General features: G+C 36.4%; 2 protein-coding genes across 2 annotated transcripts in view; both read left to right on the top strand.

Moving 5' to 3' along the window:
• LOC125825796 (mechanosensitive ion channel protein 10-like) overlaps positions 1–23,230 on the top strand; it is a 676,215-nt gene that overhangs the window by 551,625 nt on the left and 101,360 nt on the right. The gene's annotated exons all lie outside the window — the stretch shown is intronic.
• LOC125825811 (omega-amidase, chloroplastic-like) lies at positions 8,692–22,956 on the top strand. Its single transcript, XM_049505105.1, has 10 exons — positions 8,692–9,019; positions 9,235–9,351; positions 10,295–10,519; positions 11,415–11,508; positions 11,776–11,850; positions 21,146–21,224; positions 21,424–21,439; positions 22,003–22,083; positions 22,235–22,317; positions 22,419–22,956. The coding sequence occupies exons 1-10, from the start codon at positions 8,750–8,752 to the stop codon at positions 22,495–22,497; spliced, it is 1,119 nt and encodes a 372-aa protein (XP_049361062.1). The 5' UTR covers positions 8,692–8,749; the 3' UTR covers positions 22,498–22,956.

Here is a 23,230-nt window from a genome sequence, read left to right as displayed (position 1 = left end):
CAGAATTCAAGCTAACTTTGAAAATATATTTGTATAAATCTGGAGATCTTTTGACCATGATTTTTATAAATGTTGTATTTCTATAAGTTATGCTTCTAATGGAATAAGAATCACATCATTTCAAGGCTCCTACGCCGAGCTATTGATTTTCTCCCAAAATTGCTCAAAGCTGAAGAGTTCAGGGACAGAATTCGAGCTAACTTTGAAAATATATCTGTATTAATCTCGAAAGCTTTAGGACGTGATTTTTATAAATGTTGTACGTCTATGAGTTATGCTTTCAAAGGAACAAGAATCGCATCATTTCGAGGCTCCTACGCCGAGTTATTGATTTTCTCCCAAAATCGCTCGAAGCTGAAGAGTTGAGCGAGGCAGAATTCAAGTTGACTTTAAAAATACATCTGTACTAATCTAGAGATCTTTTAGCCATGATTTTTACATATGTTGTATTTCTATAAGTTATGCTTCCAAAGAAAGAAGAGTCATGTTATTTCGATGCTCCCACATCGAGTTATTGGTTTCCTACTGCAGGTGCTCAAAGCTGAAAAGTCGGTCAAGGCAGCGTTCGAGCTAACTTTGGAATAATCGTCGTACTAACCTGGAAATCTTTCGGTCATGAGTTTCACATATATTGTATTGGTGTGAGTTATCTTTCCAATGAAATGACACACTCGCTATTTGAATGTTCCTACTACGAGTTACTGAATTTCAAACATAAGAGCTCAAAGCTGAAATCTTGGGGAAAGTTGTCCGTAATATAGAGCAAGTTACAAATCACACGACAATCATTTGAAATAGAGAAATAAAAGAAGGCATTTGAGAAGAAAAAAGACAACACTTTTATTCATTGAAGAAGGGCTGTCACTACATCATAGTAATGTTCCAAAAAACAAACAAGACAAAAAAAAAAGACACAATAGAACAAGAAAATGAAAGAGAATATCCTTATGCAGGAAGAAGACTAAGGAAAAAGCTCATGACTAAGGATTTGGTGACGACTTGTCTCAGCCTCCTCCTTTAGCTTAGCTAGTTCTTTTATTTTTGTTTCCGACAAGGGACTGATTTTCTCTATTGCATGAATTTCATCTTCACGGTTAGTGATAGTCTCTTGATTTTTAGATAGCCTCTTTTGATGATCTTCAATAAGTGAGATGATTTTCTTCTTCTTTTAAGTCCACACTTTTAGCTATTTTTCAGCTCTTGTAAGGACTTTTTGAAGTTCTTCCAACTGTTTGTCCATATTGACCCTCTCCTCATTTGCGGTATCAAGACATTGTTGTGCAGCAGAAAGCAACTCTTGATGAGAATCCCTTGTTATCTTTTTGAGAAGTGGACAGCCTTGCAGCATTGTAATCTTTATGTTTCTTGAAAAAATCTTCAAGAAGAACCTCTGAAGGGAAAAGGTTGATGATGTTAACTTCTCGAAGCCCTTTAAGAATCATGGCAACACCTGCCTCCAACTCTTTGAGGTTCTCTGAAGATTCAACAGAGAATTGAGTAATACACTCATATAAGGTACGCCACATTCCAGAAATGTAAAATAAGTTGAAGCTGGAAATAGTCTTTTGTGGTTCAAAATTAGAGGCAATTCCCAGCAAAGGGCGGACCAAATCCCTGGAAACATCTGAACAACCAATTTGAGAAGTTTCAACAACCTCCACATTAGTAGCTAAGATATTTTGAGAAGTTTCAACCTTTTCAGAAAAAGGGACCGTCGGCTTTGACAGTTGAATCTCATTTGCAACTTGACTCTTAACTTCAACAAGAGGGAGGTGAGGATTTTTTGCCACATTGAGGGAATTCGAGCTTGTGATACAATCTTCAAATACATCTACATCGCTAGGGATGTCCCCAAGACCCAACTGGATAATTAAAAAAAATTAATATCTAATGATTAAAAAAAAAGGGCAGGCAAGTTTAGAGAAATATTCAAGAGATGACTTTTACCTGATGTGTCAATTATGTCAAGGGCATTGTAGAACCAACAACACCATCTTCAAAGATTGCAGTATCAATACTAATGGAATCTAATTCAGCGAACTTGCATTGTTGAGTGTTCAAGTCCTTAGGCTTTTTCTTCAAACGCTTCCGGTGTAACTCTTGGCTAACATTGCTCTCATTGGAGCTAGAGGCTGCACTAGTACTAATGTCAATCTCATGGAGTGAAATAGACGTTTTTGACGTGTTGCTACAAGATGGTGCAATGCCGAGTGACTTTACAACACCTTTCTCTGATGAGCTGGAAGGTTTCTTCCTCTTGAGAGTTACATCGATCACATCTTTATCAGTGAGGTTGGCAGCCTTGGGAGTCTGTAAAGGACCCTTAACTCCGTTATCCACATGTGTAGCCTTCCCTTCGAACTTTTAGGCTTGGAAACAACTCTGACAGATTGCAGAGGGTATTTGGTGTCACCTTGGACCTTAAAGAGTGAGGAAGCTTTTCTTGAAGTCGTTCTCCTTTGGTTGGTAAAGAAACATCATCTTTTTTCGGACCTCTCAAAATTATATGGGTACTTCGTCTCAGTAGAATCTCTCGATGGGATGGCCACCACTCTGAATACTCACGAGTCATTAAAGACCCCTTATTGGATGGACGCATCGGTATGATGATCTTCGAAGAGCTCCCAAGATGAACACATGAATCCCATAGTTGCACTAAAGCTAGCAGTGAACCATCATAATAGTGTTCTATGAGTGCACCAGGAACGTCTTGACAATATCCAAATTGTCGACTGAATCGGTGAGGGCTATAAGGCTCTACAATCAGTTCATCATCCAGCCTCAAAGTGACAAAACTTGAACGAAGGCCTATAAGGAAATCGCTCCAGGAAGTGGACAATTTTCCACTATCATCAATATGCAACTCCTTTCCTTGTAGCATGGCCAGATTGTGGAGGTCATGCACATTCACTTGTTGAAATAACTTGCGAGCGTCAACAAGGTCAAAATGTTTCGCCATCTTTTCTCCAGAAATCTGCCACATTCTCACACCTGGTTGAGGACGGTTAACACGGAAGTAGGTCTCAAAATACTCACATATCCATCCATATACATAATGGATGGGAAGTAATGTATTGCAAGCACCCAAGTTTGAAGAAGTGGATATATCCCTGAGGCCACGATAGATGCTTGCTAAGATCAGAACCACCAAAGAAAATATTTCTCCATGAGCCATTAAGCTTGCGACTTTGAAGACACTAGCACGAATACAATCAGCTTTCCTGTTAGGAAGAACAAACTTGCAAAGCCAACATGCGAGAAAAAGCCGCCAAATAAGTCTCATCTCTGAATGATTCTTCTACGCCTAGCTCGACAAAAGGAGCATTCTCTTCTTCGGTTCGAGGCAAAAATCTCATGTCAATATTTCCATAAGGATCATGATTCATCATTGGTTTTGTGCGATTCTTAGACGTCCTTGGTAAAGGCTCGGCATATTTTCTCAGCCCTCTAAACCAAAACTTTGTCCATTCTCAAAAGAGACTTCGTCGATGGCACCTTTGGTAAGTCGGTAGAACGCTGAAAACAAGAAGGAGCAGCTTCTTGGGAGAAAAGACTTCCCTTGATCATCTACATGTGTCAACTCCTTTGCTGAGGGTATAACTTCATCATAAAAGGAACCATGAACATGAAGACCTCCAATGGTTCTCAAATCCCATAAAGAAATAGACAACTCTCCGACGAAGGTAGAGACTGTATTATTGGATGGACGCCAATTCTCGCAAAAGGCCTGGAGAACATTTTCGTTGTGATCGTATGTGAACATTGAAGCAAAGATAGCATCATAAGTTTTGATGTTATCCAAAGTCTCCTTGCAGCGGGCAAGCACATCCTCTACCCACTCTCAATAGCCAGACGTATAGCGAACCTCACCAAACCCAGAAGAAGGAACACACCAACTGCTAAGATGTTCATCATGACGAGGAGGGATGGCAACACCAACGTTTTGATGAGTGGAAGACCTCAAGAGGAGAACTTTTTCAGTTGTGACATTACCAGAGAAATTGTCCGTAACATCCTTCGTTTCTGTTGACGACCAATCTGGGAGATGATGAGAAGTGTGCAGCATCTTTCTAATAAGTGGGAAGGCGCCGATCACCGGAGGATGAACTTTCAAGGTGAGAACTTTGGCGCGCGAATGTTGCTTGTTCTCCACGATTTCAAGGCAAGGGTATGGCACATCTCGGTCACTAAAGTCCATTGTCACTGCTGGAAATCAAGATTGCACAATGTAGCTCTGAAATACATTGGCGAAAACACAATCGGAGTAATCAAAAGACAAAAAGATCTGACCATCAGAAATGAGTTCAACCTTGAAAATTAAAACTGTAGCAATTGACAAGGAATTTGGCTACAAATATTTTATATGTCGTATTTCCATGTTTCTAGTTTCGGAAAAATCAAACGGCTTGCTATTTCGATTTTCCCACAATTAGAAATGAATTTTACACTATGGAAGCGCAAATTTGTCAATCAAAAACGGGTTCAAACTTGAAGATCAAAACTATAGCAATTGAAAAAAGAATTTGGCTACAAATATTTTATATGTCGTAGTGCCATGTTTCTAGTTTCAGAGAAACCAAATGGCTTGCGATTTTGATTTTTCTACAATTAGATATGGATTTTACACTACAGGCGCGCAAAGCTAAACCATCAAAACGGGTTATTGCTAAACAAGGTTCTAAGTTACCTGAGAAAATAGCAAGGGTACTTTGCTTAAAGTTTCTTTCGAGATATGAGAGAGGCTATGTCTATGGATTTGATAAAAAAAAAGCAATGTTGCCACTGAAGAGTTAAATACACTCGGATAACTTGTTTTTTTGCAGCATCTAGAATTTTGTGCGATGAAATTCTTTATGCATTGGAGGGGATTATATAGGGATTCTTGTGAAAGATTTCTAATCCTCCCACAAGACTTAATAAGGTGAGTTTTAGAAAATGAAAATCTGATTTGGTTGAGATATTCCATGTCCATTTTGAAGCCACACCAATATGGAAGGATGAACCAAAGAGATAAGAAAAGAAGAATATCTTCATTGACTTGGATAAAGGAAAGTTGATATTCTTTTTTATTTTCAAAATCCAATCAATCTTCTTGTTTTTTTTCTCTCACACCTTGCAAGGAAGATCAGACGGAAAAATAATGTTACTACTCACTAGACCCATCTATTTGAAATGAATATAGAGGGTCCATGTGGTAGTCGAGCAAGAATGTTTAAAAAATTGAGATCACTACAAGCAAATCATTTGTAGTGGCTTAGTTATAATACGACAACAAGAAATAAATACTCTTGAAGTCTCAACAATGCATTCATGAAGACTTCAACATTCGAATTCAAATTCGGCAAGCCTAGACGTTGACAAGTCTCAGAAAAAAAACACACACACACACATTCATGAATACTTCAGGTCTTGTCGCCAAACTTCGGCAAGCCTACACATCGACAAGTCTCGAAGTAAGGGGCATTTGTGGACACATAAATTGTATTGGATCAAATTCATATAAAATTTGAATTAAGTTCATGTTCATTTGGGCTGAATGATTAATTTGGGCTTTACAAATAAATAAGTCCATCTTATTAAATTCAAATTCAAGGTCCATTTCACCTTGAAGCCCAAACTCATGCCACGTGTCACAGTGACTAGGCATCCAAGACCAACAAGGTGACGCCACGTGTCCAAATGAGGTGGTAGTCCCAGTCAAATGCAAGAACCAATCGCAATCTGCCAAGTGTCAAAATGACATTCTTTGGCCAATCACAAGCAACCTTGTCCACCCCCTACAACTATAAATAGGGGATGGACATGACATTCTAAGGGGAATCAAGAAAACTCTTTCAACAAGCATTTTGCAATTAGAGAAAGCTACACCATCAACTACATAGCTATTCGAAGGAGTCATCAACGAAGTTCTTCCCGGAGATCGACTTGAAACGACGAAGTACTTTTCGACGTTCCCGGAGATCGACAACATCTTAAGGAGGTCTACACCATCCAATATTTCGAGAAATACGCTACTGAAGGCCCTCGAGTTTTGGAGAATCTCAGGAGAGAGAATCAAGAGAACAACAGAATTGTACTCACAACGGTTCATCAATAAAAATAACATTTTTGTTTTATTTATTTTGCTTGCAGTCGATTTTCAGCGCATAAGGAAATTTGTTGCGAACAGGGAGAAAGAACATTCATCCTAGGAAAGATGACATATTAGTATTCAGATTTATTTTAATTTACGAGAAAAATTAAGTACTTTATACTAGAAGTTTGACTCATTCATGTTCGATAATAATATTAGCTCGAAATTGCCTTCAATAATTAATAGAGGGGTCATAGTTGAACCACATTTGTAACCACAAGTACAAATTTGAACATTTCCGTGTTACATAAAGTTGGTGGTTAAGGTATCTAAAATATATATCATGATTTTGCATCAAACTGAGTTCGAGTAAGAAGTTATGACTGATTTACTAGAGACATCGTAACCTGACAGAAACTCCGCGATATGGAGTGAATACAGACCTTATTGTCCGCTGGAATAAAATTTCGATGTCCAACTCTTCTTATTTAATTTTTAAGGATATTTTTGTCCTAAAACCTTTAGGAAGTTATCTAAATGACCCTAAACGTGTATGAAATCAGTTTTTTGATAATTAAATCCTCTCATTCACTCCTAAATTTCTTCGCTCAAGAACTTCAAGAAACACTAAGGGTAGGGTTCATCTTCCAAAAATTTTCTTCAAGATTCACCACTAAGGTATGTAAGGCTACTCATAGTGATGGACTAAGTTTGTCCTCGTACTCTACATCTAAAATTCAGTTAGTATGAGTTAAATCTAAGATTTTTACCCAAGTTTTCATGAACTTTGAATTGACCTTTATTTCTTGTTATTGAATTTTGATTCTTTTCATTGAGATTATACTACTTCATGTATTTTGATTCTTAAATTGTTGTTCGTGCTTATTTTATCACATTAACTCTATTTAGTTACGGATTGTTGAAAGCAACATAGCTACTTTTATGCATTGCCCTATGACTAAAGTAAATTCAAATATTTTAAGTTATCAGTTGAGAAAAGTTTTGAAGGGAATACTAATGGTACAAATGTACTATTTTGTATTGAGAAAAGATTGTTAATTCAAGAAGAGCATAAATAGTTTTAGAGGAAGTTTTTGTTAGTAAAGTAAAGATCATTTTTTCCTAAAGAGACCCTTTTGAGTATTAACTCAACAAAAATATTAATATGAGAATTATTGCATGTTTTGGGGGTAGTATTGAGCACCGATTTAAGTACAAGTATAGATAACTCAAACCCCATATAACCTGCGCCGCCAGCGTAGATAGTTGTATCATCACGAGTCTCATGGTGATGGTTGTCGGTTAGAGAAACTCCCCAAGAAAGTAAAGTACCATTTTAGAAATTGATATGCATTACCTTATTCAGATGTAAAACTTTACTTGTTATATTATATTGCATGTTTTACTTTCAGTCAAGTTATTTTCAGTATTCTTTCGGTTCAGACACTGTTTCATTCAACTTTATTACATACCGTACATTCCATGTACTGATGTCTTTCGATGTTGCATCATTTATGATGCAGATACATGCACTCCATTGAGATCACTACCGCGTCAGCCATTGGTGAGACCTCCTTACTTTTGGAGGACTCCATTCGTTATGCTTATTAGTAATTATAATAGTTAGATAGTACTTTTGAGGTAGCTGTGGATCTTGTCCCGACACCTACCCGCAGTCTAGTAGAGGCTTCATGAACAAAGTTAGAGAGTCAGTTCAGTATTTTTCTTTCAAATGTTTCAAACAAAATCATTATCTATATTCAGTATTTTCTTACAGTACATGAGAATTAACTAAATGTTTTTGAATGCTCCTCATTAAAGTTTTCATATGTATGTATGTAGTTTTCCGCTGAGTAGTCAACCAAGTCAAGGATTTGCTTGAGACCAATAATGATTTTCAAGTGTCGGTCACACCTAAGGGATAGACTCGGGGCGTGACAACCAAGGGCAAACCTTTTTTCGTTTTATCAAACATGTTAGTTTTACTTAAATTTATCTACTTTATCAAATTTTACATCGCTAATTTCAACAACAATTCATATGAATTCAATCTATCACAACAATCACATTCTAATTCATAACAAAAATAATGACAAAACAATCTACCAAAATGAGAAATTTTTTAAGACTTAAACAGACCCATCAATTTAATATAAAAAAATAACCATGAAAATTCAAAATAAACATTATACTCTCAAGATCATCACTATAAATGTTTAGAGCTATTTAATCAATGAAAATAAGTCACAATTTACTACAATCATATAATGTTATAATCATGAAAATTTGTAACTTTTAATTAAATTCACAACAATTATTTCAAAATAGACAAGATAAGAAAGTTGGAAAATAAGCATGGAAGGGTGAAAATATAATAAGGGAGTAGTATTTTCGTAAAATAAAAAATAAAAATACCATTGTAAATACTCATTTTCTAACTAATATATAAAAATAAACTAAACACCACAATAAATTTAAAAACTTAAGAAATATAAAGGAAGTAAAAAGGTGAAAGTTTTCAAATTTTTTAGAAGAAAACCAATAAAACAGACAAGGAGTAACAAATTACAAAATTATAAAATCCTCTTAATTGGTAAGAATCACAAATTGATAATTTTATTCGATGGAATTAAAGTTTGTGTTTGAGCAGAAAATGAAAGAGAAATTGAAGTTGAAATGAGACTTGGATTCCTCTTCTTATCTTCTTCTTCTTCGTCAGTAGTTGGATCCTCCATTTCTCGGTCCATCGTACGGCCTGCACCCTCGCTCCTGCTCCATCGTCCCTTTCACTTCATCCCAAATCGTACAACCACTAACAGCAACCATTTCCAATTTTCACCACGTACAACTCTCACTGCATCAGCTTCTTCCATGGCTTCCACTTTCAAGCCCGAACAAGCTAGGGTTCCTCCTGCTCTCCAATTGCCCTCTCCTCCCATCACTAAGGTATCCCTTTCCTTGTGTCTACATATTCCATTTATTTGAGTTAGAAGTTACAGGTCAAGTTGAGTTGTGGACCAGTGTAGAAATAAATAGTCAAAAACTATGATACTTATAGTGGAACTCAAACTAGTTCGGAATTGAGGCTAACTTGATCTGAATTTTTCTTTGACTTATGTTTAATCCGTTTTTGATTTGTGAACTTGATGTTGAATGAGCAGTTTAAGATTGGGCTATGTCAATTATCGGTGACGGCAGATAAGGAAAGGAATATTATTCATGCGCGAGCAGCAATTGAGGAGGCTGCTGAAAAGGGGGCTAAGCTTGTTGTTTTGCCTGTGAGTTTAGTTGTACATTGTTCATCTAATGCAGCTGTTTCTTTTCCTATGCATAGGGCTCTAGTTATACTCTGTCTGATTGCTAGTATTGAACCCGTTTGACGATAATCTTTTGTGTGCACACATAGAGTTCAGTCTTATTGAGCAACTTAAGAGGTCTCAATCTTTTGTTCCGTTCAGTTATAAAATCAAATATTTCAATCAGCTAATAGTGAGATATTCAATGTAGCTGTGAAATATCTGTGCATCCAACCCAAAATTTTTAAGATAATGGGTAGAGTAGGCAGTGTAATTTTCTTAAACACTTTATAGTTTATACAACCAACACGTGACATTGTGTATACTAGGTGATTTATTCCTATTTGTTTAACACTTGGGGGACATAGTTACCCAATACGTGTGTTGGTGGGAGGTAGTAGATACCACTAAAATAAGTCGAGGTGCGCACAAGCTGGAACGGACACCACGATTATAAAGATAACATGGGACATTGTGTATATTTTTAACCGTTGCTAAATGAGTTCCAGATATTATTGCCCCTTCAATCTTAAATTAGCCTCCCTATTAGCTGCAAAAGCCTATGAAACCTGCACTTCTTTCATGTCTAAATATATTTGTAATCTTTATACCTTTTTGTTGTTGTTGTATAATTTATACCTTTTTGCTGTTGTTGTATAATTTATACCTTTTTGCTCCCCTGGTGTCTGGAACTTGCAAAGTAGGGTTGGAAGTGAGGGGTTTTACCATCCGAGCAACTTCCTCTTGTCTGACTTAAACTTATAGATTAGGGATATGAGACTAGATAGTGAGGCAACAAAGACATGTTCTGTTATTTTGATTTTACAACCTGAAAAAGATCTTTCCGCAATAGCTTGGCTATTACCTGCCATTGAAATTTACAGCAGTTGACTTTAGCTTACTGTTGGGCTTTGTTTTTCGCTAGGAAATATGGAATAGTCCATATTCAAATGATAGCTTCCCAATTTATGCTGAAGACATTGATGCTGGTCCTGATGCATCTCCGTCAACTGCCATGCTCTCTGAAGCAGCTCGACTTCTGAAGATTACAATAGTGGGAGGCTCTATACCTGAACGCAGTGGGGACAAGCTGTATAATACTTGCTGCGTCTTTGATGCTGATGGAAAGTTGAATGCTAAGCACAGAAAGGTAATCATACACCCTCTTGTTGTGGTGAGGGCAGGTAGCTAAGCCACTAAGTTCTAGAAGAAGCTAAGAAAGTGATGGTAGTATGCTTGATCAGTTATGTAAACTATAAACTTCAATAGGACAAGGTTATCACTTCTCACAGTGTTCAATAGTTTTTGGATTCAGAGATTGAATGATGTTACAGACTGTAGTCAGACATTCATTTCTTGATGTGCAGATCTGTGAGTTGCTTACTTGTTCCAGCTTCTCATAATTTGCCTTTAAAACTACTGCTAACTTACACTTGACAGATATGAGGGGTCTGTTCCTTGTATTCTCTTTTGCTTTTCTGGGTTGGCAATAGCATCTTGATAATGTCATTTTACACTTAGTGTGCTGCCAATGGTCCGAATTGAGCAGATGATTGTCAGGTTTAAATTAACGAACTTTGAGACAAAAATATAAGAGAACAAACTAAGATTGTTCAAGTATTGCTTATTTTCTGCACTTGAGGATTACCAATAGATCTTATTTTTATTTATCTTTTAAAATCAATTCTCCTTCAGATTTTGTGACTGATAGTTTAATGGTGGTATTATTAAAAAGGCTGGGAACTTATAATATAGACACTATAGATTTTGGGAGCCAACTTATAAACTGTCTGGGGTCGTCCATTTGTAAGCCGTGTTGATGTTAATTGAAGTATTTCTGCAACTGTTCACACAGAGTTGCAGGATTGCTGTGAAATAGTGGAAATAAAATGTCGGTCTTTTGCCTTGCATGATGGCATCATTGGCATGTGTGCATTAGCTAACTAAGTTCAGACACCAAGGAAAAGGAACATATGTAGTAGTTTGTGGGAAAATCAAGAAAATGGATACTCTGCAAAATATCTGACAGTTTGATGTCTTTGCAGATACATCTTTTTGACATTGATATTCCTGGTAAAATAACCTTTAAGGAATCACAGACGCTTACTGCAGGAGAGACTCCAACTGTTGTGGATACAGGTATTCTCTGCTTCTGACTTCCCAAACATACATCGATAATAAATGAACCAAGTTACTGCTAAGGAAGTGTCAAAAAGACTGCTCTGAAAGTTCTTCCAGTTAATATAGTTACTTTAACTGAATGCTTGTGTTCCATATTTTGCTAGATTTGAGTTCATGGGATTTTGCTTCATTGAATAGCTTGAATATCTTCCTTTTCTTTTTTCTATGTTAATTGATATATCCATCCTGTGCTTTTGAGAAATGATTATAACTATATTTCTGCAGAGGTTGGCCGAATTGGTATAGGGATCTGCTATGACATTCGCTTTCAGGAATTGGCCATGCTATATGCAGCAAGAGGTGTGTATTTTCCCTTATTTGATTTCTGCAAATGATTGACATTTCCAATCATGGTGGAGTTATATATTGCTGACTGCAGTTTATATATATATGTCAACCTCTTTTAACCTAATAGTTGATGTCAACATAATGTGTTGTGTAATATTTACACCGTAATGCTAATGAGCAATGACTTTGCTTTATTAGCTAGAAAGTTTCTGTATGTTTATGACCAATTTCTACCATTGCATCCTTTCTGAAGTGTATGCATGTGGTCTAGCAGAACGTGTAGATAATTTGATGATACAACTTTTTTTTAAAAAAATAAATAAATAAATTGGGGGTAGGGGAAGGGGAAATGGAGAGGGGATTACAATGTGGGGAATCGAACCCTCACCAACAAGGTGGGAATTTAGGTAGCCAACCAACTGAGCTACTAAGATTCCCCATTTGATGATACAACTCATGTTTCATAATGAAATATGGTCCAGTGTTTTTTAAAAAGGTTCAGCGTTGTGCATACTTTTGAGAAATACAAGCAGAAGCTTCCAAATCGTTTGCCGAAGGGTGAAGTAGAGACTTAAACTAATACAGTTTGTACATCATCCGGAATTCAGAACCAACTCACAAGACCTTAGTATTAACTTCTTAAAAATGAGAATTATTCATGTGAGAAATATAGGAAAAGAATATTATTGAATTGTTGTTGTATCTACATTATTACATTGAGATCCTATTTATAGACCCTAGAATACAATCCTTTACCAAGTAGGATACTATTTAGTATTCCTATTTCTATTTCTATTTCTATTCCTATTCCTATTCTAATAGGATTGTATAAACCTATTCCTATTCTTATAGGATTGTATAAACCTATTCCTATTCTAATAGGATTGTATAAACCTATTCATATTCTAACACTCCCCCTCAAGCTAGTGCATACAATTCATGTACCTAGCTTGTTACAAATGTAATTAACACGAGGACCGATGAGGGGCTTGGTGAGACATCTGCGAGTTGATCACTCGACTTCACAAAATTGACAATAAATTTCAATGTGCTTGATCTTCTCATGAAATACTGAATTTGATGCATAGTGCCGATAAAACACAGAGTGATAAAATTACAGTGTTGGAACTTCCCAAACCAAGCTTGCAAAGACTGTTTCAGACCATAGAGTGACTTATGTAATCAACATACAAGGCTACTAAACTCCCCCTGAGCAACAAAATTAGGTGGTTGCTCCATATAGACTTCTTCACAATGCAGTGAACATTGTAAGTGCTCAAAATCTAGTATAAAGTACATGGTTCATGTTGGAATCAATAGACAGTCGATATTAAACAAGTCACTGCTCGAAACATGCTCATATGCCGGAGTATTAGATTTGATGGGTAAAAGTGGTCACAATCTAACAAATAAAATTATATGGGTAGGGTCGGAATGATGTCACGACCCAACTAGAAAATAGAAATTATTAGGATAGTTCGAATTGATGGAACGACCCCATTGAAAAAGAGAAATAATATGGGTAGGGTCGGAATGATGGCAGGACCCTACTGAAAAAGAAAAATAATATGGGTAGGGTCGGAATGATGGCATGACCCTACTGAAAAAGAAAAATTATACGGGTAGGGTTGGAATGATGGCACAATCCTATGCAAATCAGATTTAAGGAGTCACCGGAAAGACGAATGGAACTATGCAAATCAAATCTGAGTCACTGAAAAGACACATGATGCTATGCTACTCAGATATGAGAAATAGTTCGGAAAAATCCATGGTACTACACAAATTAAATATGAAAAGTAGTCCGGAGAGATGCACGGTGCTACGCAAATCAGATATGCAAAAAAAGGTAGTCACCGGAAGGATGACAGAGTGCTACACAAATTATATATGAAAAAGGAGTCACTGGAATGATGGCACAGTGCTACACAAACTAGATATGAAAAAGTAGTCACCAAAATGATGGCACGGTGCTACACAAATTAAATATGAAAAAACAGTCACAGGAATGATGGCACGGTGCTACACAAATTAGATATAAGAAAGTAGTCACTAGAATGATGCATGGTGACCCAACTTTTGCTAACATAATCATTGGCCAGACAGGCAACATATATGGGTGCCACCCGCCGGCAACGGAAGCTCTTTAATTCTCTACAAGTTCGTAGAGGTTCTGATACCATATGAGAAATATAGGAAAAGAATATTATTGAATTGTTGTTGTGTCTACATTATTACATTGACATCCTATTTATAGACCCTAGAATACAAGCCTTTACCAAGTAGGATACTATTTAGTATTCCTATTTCTATTTCTATTCCTATTCCTATTCTAATAGGATTGTATAAACCTATTCCTATTCTTATAGGATTGTATAAACCTATTCCTATTCTAATAGGATTGTATAAACCTATTCATATTCTAACAATTCCCAATACTCTTCAATGCAACTGCTCAAAAAGAAAAAAGAAAAATGTTACTCTTGAATGTCAATTAGGTCAAGAAGGCAAAGGTTTTGATAATTTTGGCAATATCCTAGGTCTAACTCTCATGCACCAAGTGATAGATTAAATACATGCCATACCTTTGTTCAGTGCAGTATGGTGAATTTTAGGTGTAAAAAGAGGAAAATCACCTATTTCCAGCTAACTGCCAAAGGTCTTGGTTTTGCATAGTTTTACAGCCTCAATACGCCATATCCCACATATGATGGGAAAAAATGACCTAGTGCATAATTAGTGTATCAAGGTGAAGATGATCTGGATTGGAGAAGCATTTACGTCAGAGTTAGACAACTTATAGTGTAGTGTAAACCAAAAGTCATAGAGAAGAAAATGAACTGAACCAATCAATTTCCTCAATTTAATTATGTCATCAGTAGAATGTAAATTGTGGGAAGCCCATTGTAGATGAAGGTTTGCCTAGCCTTAGTATTAACATGACAAACCTTGCCAACAATTTTGTTTGGCAGTTTGGCGTGGCCTTTATCCAAGAAGAATCTTTGAACCATGGTAATCGCACCACCTACTGTGATTTCTAAGATTCTACACTTAACTAAGGATCAACTTTCCATAATTGAAGTTAGAAACAAGAGAGGAAGTTTCAGTTACTATTATCAAAAAAAAAACAAGAGAGGAAGTTTAGACAGAAAGCATTCAATTTCAACACACAATATTTTACAAGAATATGAGAGTGGTGCCCCTCTTTGACTGAGGCCCTTTTTTTAACCTTCATTACATTGCTCGAGTTTAATTGGACTGACACTTGAACTTGTAAAACATGTGAACTGAAAAGCTCATCCGGAACAAGACACTAAAAATCAAAAGACACTACTAGTGATCACCAAAGATCACTTTCTTCAACCTAGTGACCACTAAGAATCATTAAGAAGCACTTATTTTAACATTGTGGCCACTAGGGCCCACCTACTTTGTGCGTAGTGAGAAATTTCAGCGAATATATTGAAGGACTTGTAAAAGTATATATATTCTCAGTCAATAACTTATTCGCTTTAGGGCTATGATAAGATTCCCTGTATTATTTTTGCAACTGCAATTATGGACTGTACTTGAACAATGCACTTCTTGTAGATTGCTTTCTTGTGTACTGGCTTCATCTATCCACCATTCTTCACAATAAATTACTTTGAACAACACCTCATTCCTTTCTCTTCTTTTCTTTGATCTTGTGAAGCAAGTATTTTTTCTTTTAGCTGGTGATTCTTGCTGTGAGACCTGTGTGAGCAGGAGAGCTTATCATTCTATTGGTCAAATTTTCTGGTGACTTTTCTTGTGGGACCTGTGTGATCAGGAGTCTGTTATCATTCCACTGGCAGGAATTTGTAGATGGCAGATCAGGTTCTTGTGCAAGTTGAACAATCCGTTTTGAAGACCAACTTTCATTTAGGGCTTCTTTGATCCATTTTTTACATTTTTTTTAGAATTAGTACTGTTGTATTCTTCAAGGAGTGCTGTGTCACCTCCAAAAATTACAAGGTAGTAAGGTTAAACTTTTAAGCTTAATAGAGCACCTAAGAAATCTACCTGCTCATCTACTTCCTCTATACAGTTTCCTTACACCAAGAGAAACAAGACACTAAACAGTAAACAGTTCCATTTCACATCATGAATGGACTTGATCTTGTCTTCAAAACATCTGTCATTCCTTTCCTTCGACACTGTCCACCATATACTTGAAGGTATTATCCTTCACCATTTTTTCTGACTCTTGTCACCCCCTCTACTTATCTAACAACTCAGCAAATCTGCAGTATGCTGTATGCTAGGCATTGTCCATTCAGTCTTTACTAGACTAAGGAACATGTTACACAGTTGTGTAATGAACTTGCAATGCAAAAAAATATGGTTGTTTCTCTTCCCTGTTCCATCGCACAAAAATATACTCTCCCCTTCTTTGTAGTACCTCATGTGTAAGACCATCTCCAACCCACCCCTATTTTGCTCTCCATTCTCTATATTTGGAGAGTAAAATAGAGAATGGGCACTCCAACCCTCTTTATTTTAGCCTCTATCTTTCATTTTTAGAGAAGTGAATAGTAGTTCTCGAAATTTGGAGAACTACTATTCACACTCTCTATTTTGCTGAGGGTCTTCCGGAAACAGCCTCTCTACCTCGCACGAGGTAGTGGCAAGGTCTGCGTACACTCTACCCTCCCCAGACCCCACCTAGTGGGATTTCACTGGGTATGTTGTTGTTGTTGTTGTATTATTTTATTATTATTTCTATTATTTTGTAATGAACATATTATTTTACATATAATTCCATTAATTAAATATCTAATATTCATGTTTTTCTTTAAATGCAATATAATGTTTTAAAAAATATATTATTTAATATATACTATTTTCATCCCGAATTAATAATATATATATTTTAATTTTCTGTCACTAATATAATTTGAAAATCTCCGGTTTGAATAATTTTTAGCTAGACATAAAAAAAGTAAGGACAAAAATGCTCATTTTTAACTCCGTAATGCATTAATAGAGCATTTATGAGAGCAACGTAATAATCTTGAAAGTTGAGTATTTATGTAATGTTTATGTAATGTATTTCATTAATGATTTCACTTTTATTTGAATTGTCCATTAATTTGTATATTATATAATATTTGCTTGTAATTTATGTTATTTAAAAATTTAGAATAAAATATAATTTTATATTAAATAAAGAATTTGAATAAATATTATATCACATGAAAATTATATAGAATGATTATTTGGAAAAGAAGAAGAAATGAGATATATTATGAAATAAGAAAATAAGAATGAAATAGAAATAATAATATAATATTGAGGAGAGAGAAGAAGATTCTTTTTTAGAGAGTAAAATAGAGAATTGGATTGGAGTTGATTGTCTGAAAAAATAAAGGAACTTTATATTTAGAGTGTAAAATAGAGTATTGAGTTGGAGATTCCCTAAGGCATGCTCTCTTCACCACTAACCAGGTGAAACATTTAACCTTGGTGGAAGCCATGTTCTTCCAGATGTTTGGCATTCTCCTTGCATCACACTGTTATCCTTGTACATTTTATTCACATAGATAAGGCCATCCCTTGAATGTCTCCATCTCAGTGTATCAGATTGTATAGTAGTGCCAGGAAAATCCTCCACTTCATGTAAAAGAGTTGTCACCCTATCTATCTCCCGGTCACTTAAATGTCTTCTAAAACCTAGATTCTACCCTTGATTATCAAAAATGGTTGCTTCACGATGAGTGTCGATGACTACTAAGTATCATAAGATCCGGGTAAGCTTCCTGCAAAGGGGCTTGCCCAATTCAATCTTCCTTCCAGAACAAGCTATTGGTACCATCTCCACCCCTGATACTGGAATTGCCTTGTAGTTTTGGCCATAGTGATCTGATTGTCCTCCAAACCCCCATCCCATAAGTACAGTTCACCCTCATTGGACACCATGGGCTAGATTGTCCCAACTTGTGGGATACGACCTCCTTACATAAAGTAGATTCTTTTGCACTAAATCTCCATCACTACATCATTAGACTGTTATTCTGGATTCTCAAGTTTCTGATACCATGACCCCTTAACCTTTGCTATGTTGCACCACCTCCCATCTGACCAGATAATATCCCCCCCCCCAACCCCCACTTTCCTTGTTGCCTTTCCATAGGAAGTCTCTACTCTGTTTGTGTAGCCTCTTGATCACAATTGCAGGTATAGAAAACAGAGACATCACATAGGTAGGGAGAGAGTTCAATACTGAGTTGATTAGTGTGACCACCTTTCCTCCTAGTGAATGGTATTGTGCCACTGCTTTCTACTGAGCCAACCCCTTCTCAGCTTTCGTCAGAATGTTGTTCTGAATCTCCACATCCTTGTGTCTCCTGCCTAAAGGCATCCCTAGGTACACTATGGGCAGATAACCCATGCCACACCCAAGTATGCTACCAAAAGTCTGAATGCTAGACACTTCTTTGACAGGATAAATGCTGCTCTTCCTCCAATTCACCCTTAAACCAGATACAACTTCAAACACTACTAGCAAGACTCTAATGAAAACTTGTTCCACTTTAGGTTCACGGATTAAAACAGTATCATCTGCATATAGCAAATGGCAGATCTCCAAATCTCCTCTCTCACCTCCTCCTATGTTGAAGTCCCTCAGTTATTTTGTTGTGCTCTCCTCATCATACTATTGAGACCTTCCATGGCTAAAATGAATAGGGAAGGGGATAGAGGGTCCCCTATACTGAGTCCCCTATCAGAGTGAAAAAGCCCAATAGGTCATTTATCAGAATGGAGAACCTAACAGCTTTGATGCAGAAGCTTATCCATTTCAACCATTTGTCCCCAAATTCCATCTGTTTAGAGTGTTTAGAAGGTAGCCTAATTAACATGATCATAGGCTTCTTCAGTGTCCAATTTATAGATCATTCCAGCCACTTCCCCTCTAGATCTGGTATCTATGCATTCACTTGCAATTAAGGCTGCATCCGTAATTTGTCTCCCTTTCACAAAAGCCATTTGATGTTTGTTTACCAGTCTGTTTATTACTCTCTTCGTTCTTTCTGCTAAAACTTTGGCATATATCTTGTACACCCCAGAGATCACGCTAATAGGCCTAAAGTCTCTCGACTCTACTGTTCCTTCCTTTTTTCGGATAAGGGCCACAAAATTGGCATTAAAGATCTTTTTAAACACATGGTGTTCATGGAAATAGTGCAATATTCCCATGATGTCCTCCTTAACCAGAGCCCAAAATGTCTGAAAAAAGTTCATTGTGATGCCATCTGGGCCTGGATCCTTGTCAATTGCACAAAGGCTTAATGCTCTCCCACACTTATTCCTCCTCAAAACTCCTTTGTAACCACTCATGATCTTCTGTGGATATCACTCTTAATCTTTGGACGTTAAGATCCAGGTCTCCATGGATGATTTGATGTGGAATGATTCCAGCTTGCTAAAGGACACAGCCAAATTACTTTTGGCCTTCACTTGTTCTCTTGGGAGATAAGCCTTTGTGTTTAGAAATATTCTTCACCATCTTTCAAGACTAAGGCTCTTGTATATTTAAATATACTGGAATGAGCCATGCCATAAATAAAACTAATTGGCTTTTGTAACCAAAATGTATTATAATTCTTTCTTTTTTTTAAATTAAAAAAAAGTATTATAATTCTTTATTTCCCTGGCATGTCTGAAATGATGAATCCAATACCTTTTTTGGATGAACCCGAAATAATTCTTTAACCATGGACTGAGTTTGTCAATCAAACTCGAAATTTGGACAAAATCAGTTGCTATAAGTCACAAATTACGATATGAGCTTAGCCATGCGATTAAATTACCCTTTGGACCTCAAATGCACAAATGAGGGGTCATGTTCTTGATTTTTCTCTGGAAATGCAATCTGTGTTGTGAATTCCATCAGTTCCAAACCACCTGGAAATCTAACTGAAATTTGTGGACAAGTCTAAAATTATCATACAAACCTGTTGGAACCTTCAAATCATGAATCCTGGCTCGTTTATTCAAATATTTGACTGTGATCAACTCTTACTATTCTTTCATTTTTATAACCATGATGTTAGGGCAAGCTTGCGTGCTCCTCAACTAGCTCTGCGTGATACTTGGCACCTCCCGGTAGCAACTGGTGCTAGGTAACTCTATCTACCAAGGTTAGGGTAGATGAGAAGAAATCACCTAGTATTTTTGTCTATGTTGGGTTTCAAACATGAGACTTCATGGTTCTCAACCCACTTCATTGACCACTAGGGCGTCAACTCTTATTCTTTGAAGTGGGAAACAAACATGAAAGAACTATGATACAATGATTTTAAAATGTGTCATCATAATCTGATGCAACTTTCAAATTTGTTGGAATACATTGACGTCCCCTTGAACTTGCCTGTAAATTTTATTTGGACACTCAAACTACGATCTGTTTCAATTGAGCACTTGAACACATGTTAAAGTATTCCTATTAGACACTTCATGCTCAAAATTTTGAAAAGTTCTCGCACGTATTCTTAAGTGCCCATTATGTAGATTAGTTAATCACTTTAAATGTCACCTCCTTTAGTTATATGCATTAGCCTTATTAGGCCGTAAACCGTCAAGCATGTTTCAATTGATGTTGATGTGTATAACTAAAGGATGTGACATAATTTATGTGGTTAACTTAACTACCTAATAGACTCTTGAGACGTGTGCAAACATATTTTCAAAATTTGAACCAAATGTGTCAATAGGATCACTTTATCATGTGTTCAGATGTTCGATTTGAATGGATCATAGTTTGAGTGCCAAAGAGGTTGTTGGTGTATTAAACCTTCAAACTTTATTTTAGTTTAAGATATGTCATGCATCTAATGTGCACTTGGTGAACATAATTTATGTGGTTAACTTAACTACCTAATATAGACATTTGAGAACTAGCGCAAAATATTTTCAAAATTTGAACCAAATGTGTCAATAGGAACACTTTACCATATTTCCAGATGCTCGACTGGAACATATCGTAGTTTGAGTGCCTAAATGAAACTTGCTTGCAAGTTGAAGGGGTTGTCGATGTATTAAACCTTGACAAAGCTACTTGCACACTTATGTGGAATTCTTAGCATACCTCGTCAATTGTTTCCGTCCTTTTTTTATTGAGATTCTTAGCATACCTCGTTAATTGTTCAGTCTTTTTTCATCGAGACACTAACTTGTGCTAACTCAGCACTCTGTCTAATAATAGTGGTTGTTTGTCAATAGTTCCTCCACTATCATTATCTTTGTCAGCGAAGTCTTTGAACCTTTTTAAAATTGTGATTACCAGGGGCTCATCTGATCTGCTATCCTGGGGCGTTCAACATGACTACTGGACCACTGCACTGGGAGTTACTGCAAAGGGCAAGGTCTATGCATGTCTTTTTTTGGGTGAAGTTGTTTAATTGTTCAACATCTAGGTCATTTGACTGAGTAGACAATTCATGGTTGCATCTCTATATTAAATTTTGTTTATTTAAAATCATATCTATGTATTATCATTTACAAGTCCAACTCCAATATCGCCACATGTGACATCACTAATCTGTACCTTTTTCTCATCTGCAGGGCAGTTGATAATCAGGTATAACGGAATGCATGTATAATCACTTTCCTTTGGACTATAAAAGGTTTAAAAGTGAAGGACCTGAGATGCCTCTCACCTTTTTGGTGCAACACCATTTTATTCTGATACCTTGAACTATTTTTGCCTTGTAAGCATTGTTTTCCAAATAAACCGAGACAGTGAAACCTAACCATATGATGCATGAAGTATCGGAGGGAAGGATGGAGAAAGATGAACAAAAACAGATGTTTGTCCAGGATTTGTAGATTTCCTGTCATTCTGTGACTTGGATCGTCTCTTAACTTTTGTTTTGGAAATGGTTTTAAAACAAATAAAATGGGAGGAATTAAGTATAAAGAATAGGGAAAGGATACTACAGTCTACAGCATAGGTATAATCGATGAGTTAACTGGAAGCTAAGTCTAATTGTAATTACAATACCTACCAGTACCATTCATAAGAAACAAAATGGTCTTGTTTATGAGTGTCATGCATGGAAACTTTTAGAAAATGCATGAATTTTCTTTTGTATATTTTTCATATGTTTTGTGGTAAAAAAAAAATGAATGTATATGTTTCAGCTATATGTTGCAACATGTGCACCTGCTCGAGACGTTGGTGGTGGATATGTGGCTTGGGGGCATTCCACACTAATTGGACCAGTAAGTGAGCATATTTTATGTCCTTATGATGTGAAAATATACAAAAAGTAAATCATCTGATTTGGGAAGGAACAATCTTCTCCATTTACAAAGAGAAGGGGTGCCATTAGTTGTAACGACAACTCTGATTAATTGTGTGTATATATGGCAGTTTGGAGAAGTGCTGGCTACAACTGAACATGACGAGGCAATTATCATCTCGGAGATTGACTATTCACAAATTGATCTGAGGAGGTGAGATGACATGTACCTACTATGTGTTTCCTTTTTACATTCTTTGTAGTAGAAACTATTAGGAGACCTCTTCACTAACATATGAATCATTTGACATCTAGGACAAACCTTCCATTAGAGAAGCAAAGACGAGGTGATCTTTACCAGTTGGTAGATGTACAGAGGTCGAGTTCTCAGTAAGGCTAGTTTTATGAAATAAGGAGTCTAATGTTAGTACAGTGGTGGAGTTCCCAGAATTGAAGATCCATTCAACAGAAACTGGGATCAGATCTAGAAAATAAGAGGATTGTCCATTCTTCGATAGTGGTTGATGTTCAGCATTCTATTCAATCATCCTTAATTTAATCTCCTAGTTTGGGTTTGCAAATAACAACATAACCTTGTGCAGAAGGTGAATTTAATGCCTAAACGAGAATGACATCTAGTAATCTGTTGCAACTGTTCATGTATTATCTGTTACACTGGTGATTGTTCTGTTTTTGGTCTGATATCAACATCAATCTCCAGTTAATGTTATAAACAGGAAGTTAAGATGAAAAGGAAACTTGTTCCTGAACTTGGAACAGTTAATAATCTCCAAGAGACATGTGTATTCAGGGATGTAACAATGTTATTGTTCTTTAGACATTAGTGACCCTACATGCTGGAACATTTCATCTTGCTAGAAACTTCAACTTTGATCAAATGAAGTGTCATTTATTTAGGGATATGAGGTCTTCTCCAAGTGGATTAGTTCTAAAAATATCCATGAAAAACCTATCATTTTCAACATTAGTTTCAAATTGTGAAGCAAGATCCTTTTATGTGAGGGTCGACATCACATACTTGTACACACTTCTCCTTTAGGCATCTCATATACTGATTGCACTCTCCATCAAGATGTTTTTTTTTTTTTTTTGGTTTTCTCCTTTCA

Source organism: Solanum verrucosum, unplaced genomic scaffold, assembly GCF_900185275.1.
Source record: "Solanum verrucosum unplaced genomic scaffold, falcon-dt-bn FXZP01000247.1, whole genome shotgun sequence".
Lineage (NCBI taxonomy): Eukaryota > Viridiplantae > Streptophyta > Magnoliopsida > Solanales > Solanaceae > Solanum > Solanum verrucosum.
This window is presented reverse-complemented; position numbering and strand designations above follow the sequence as displayed.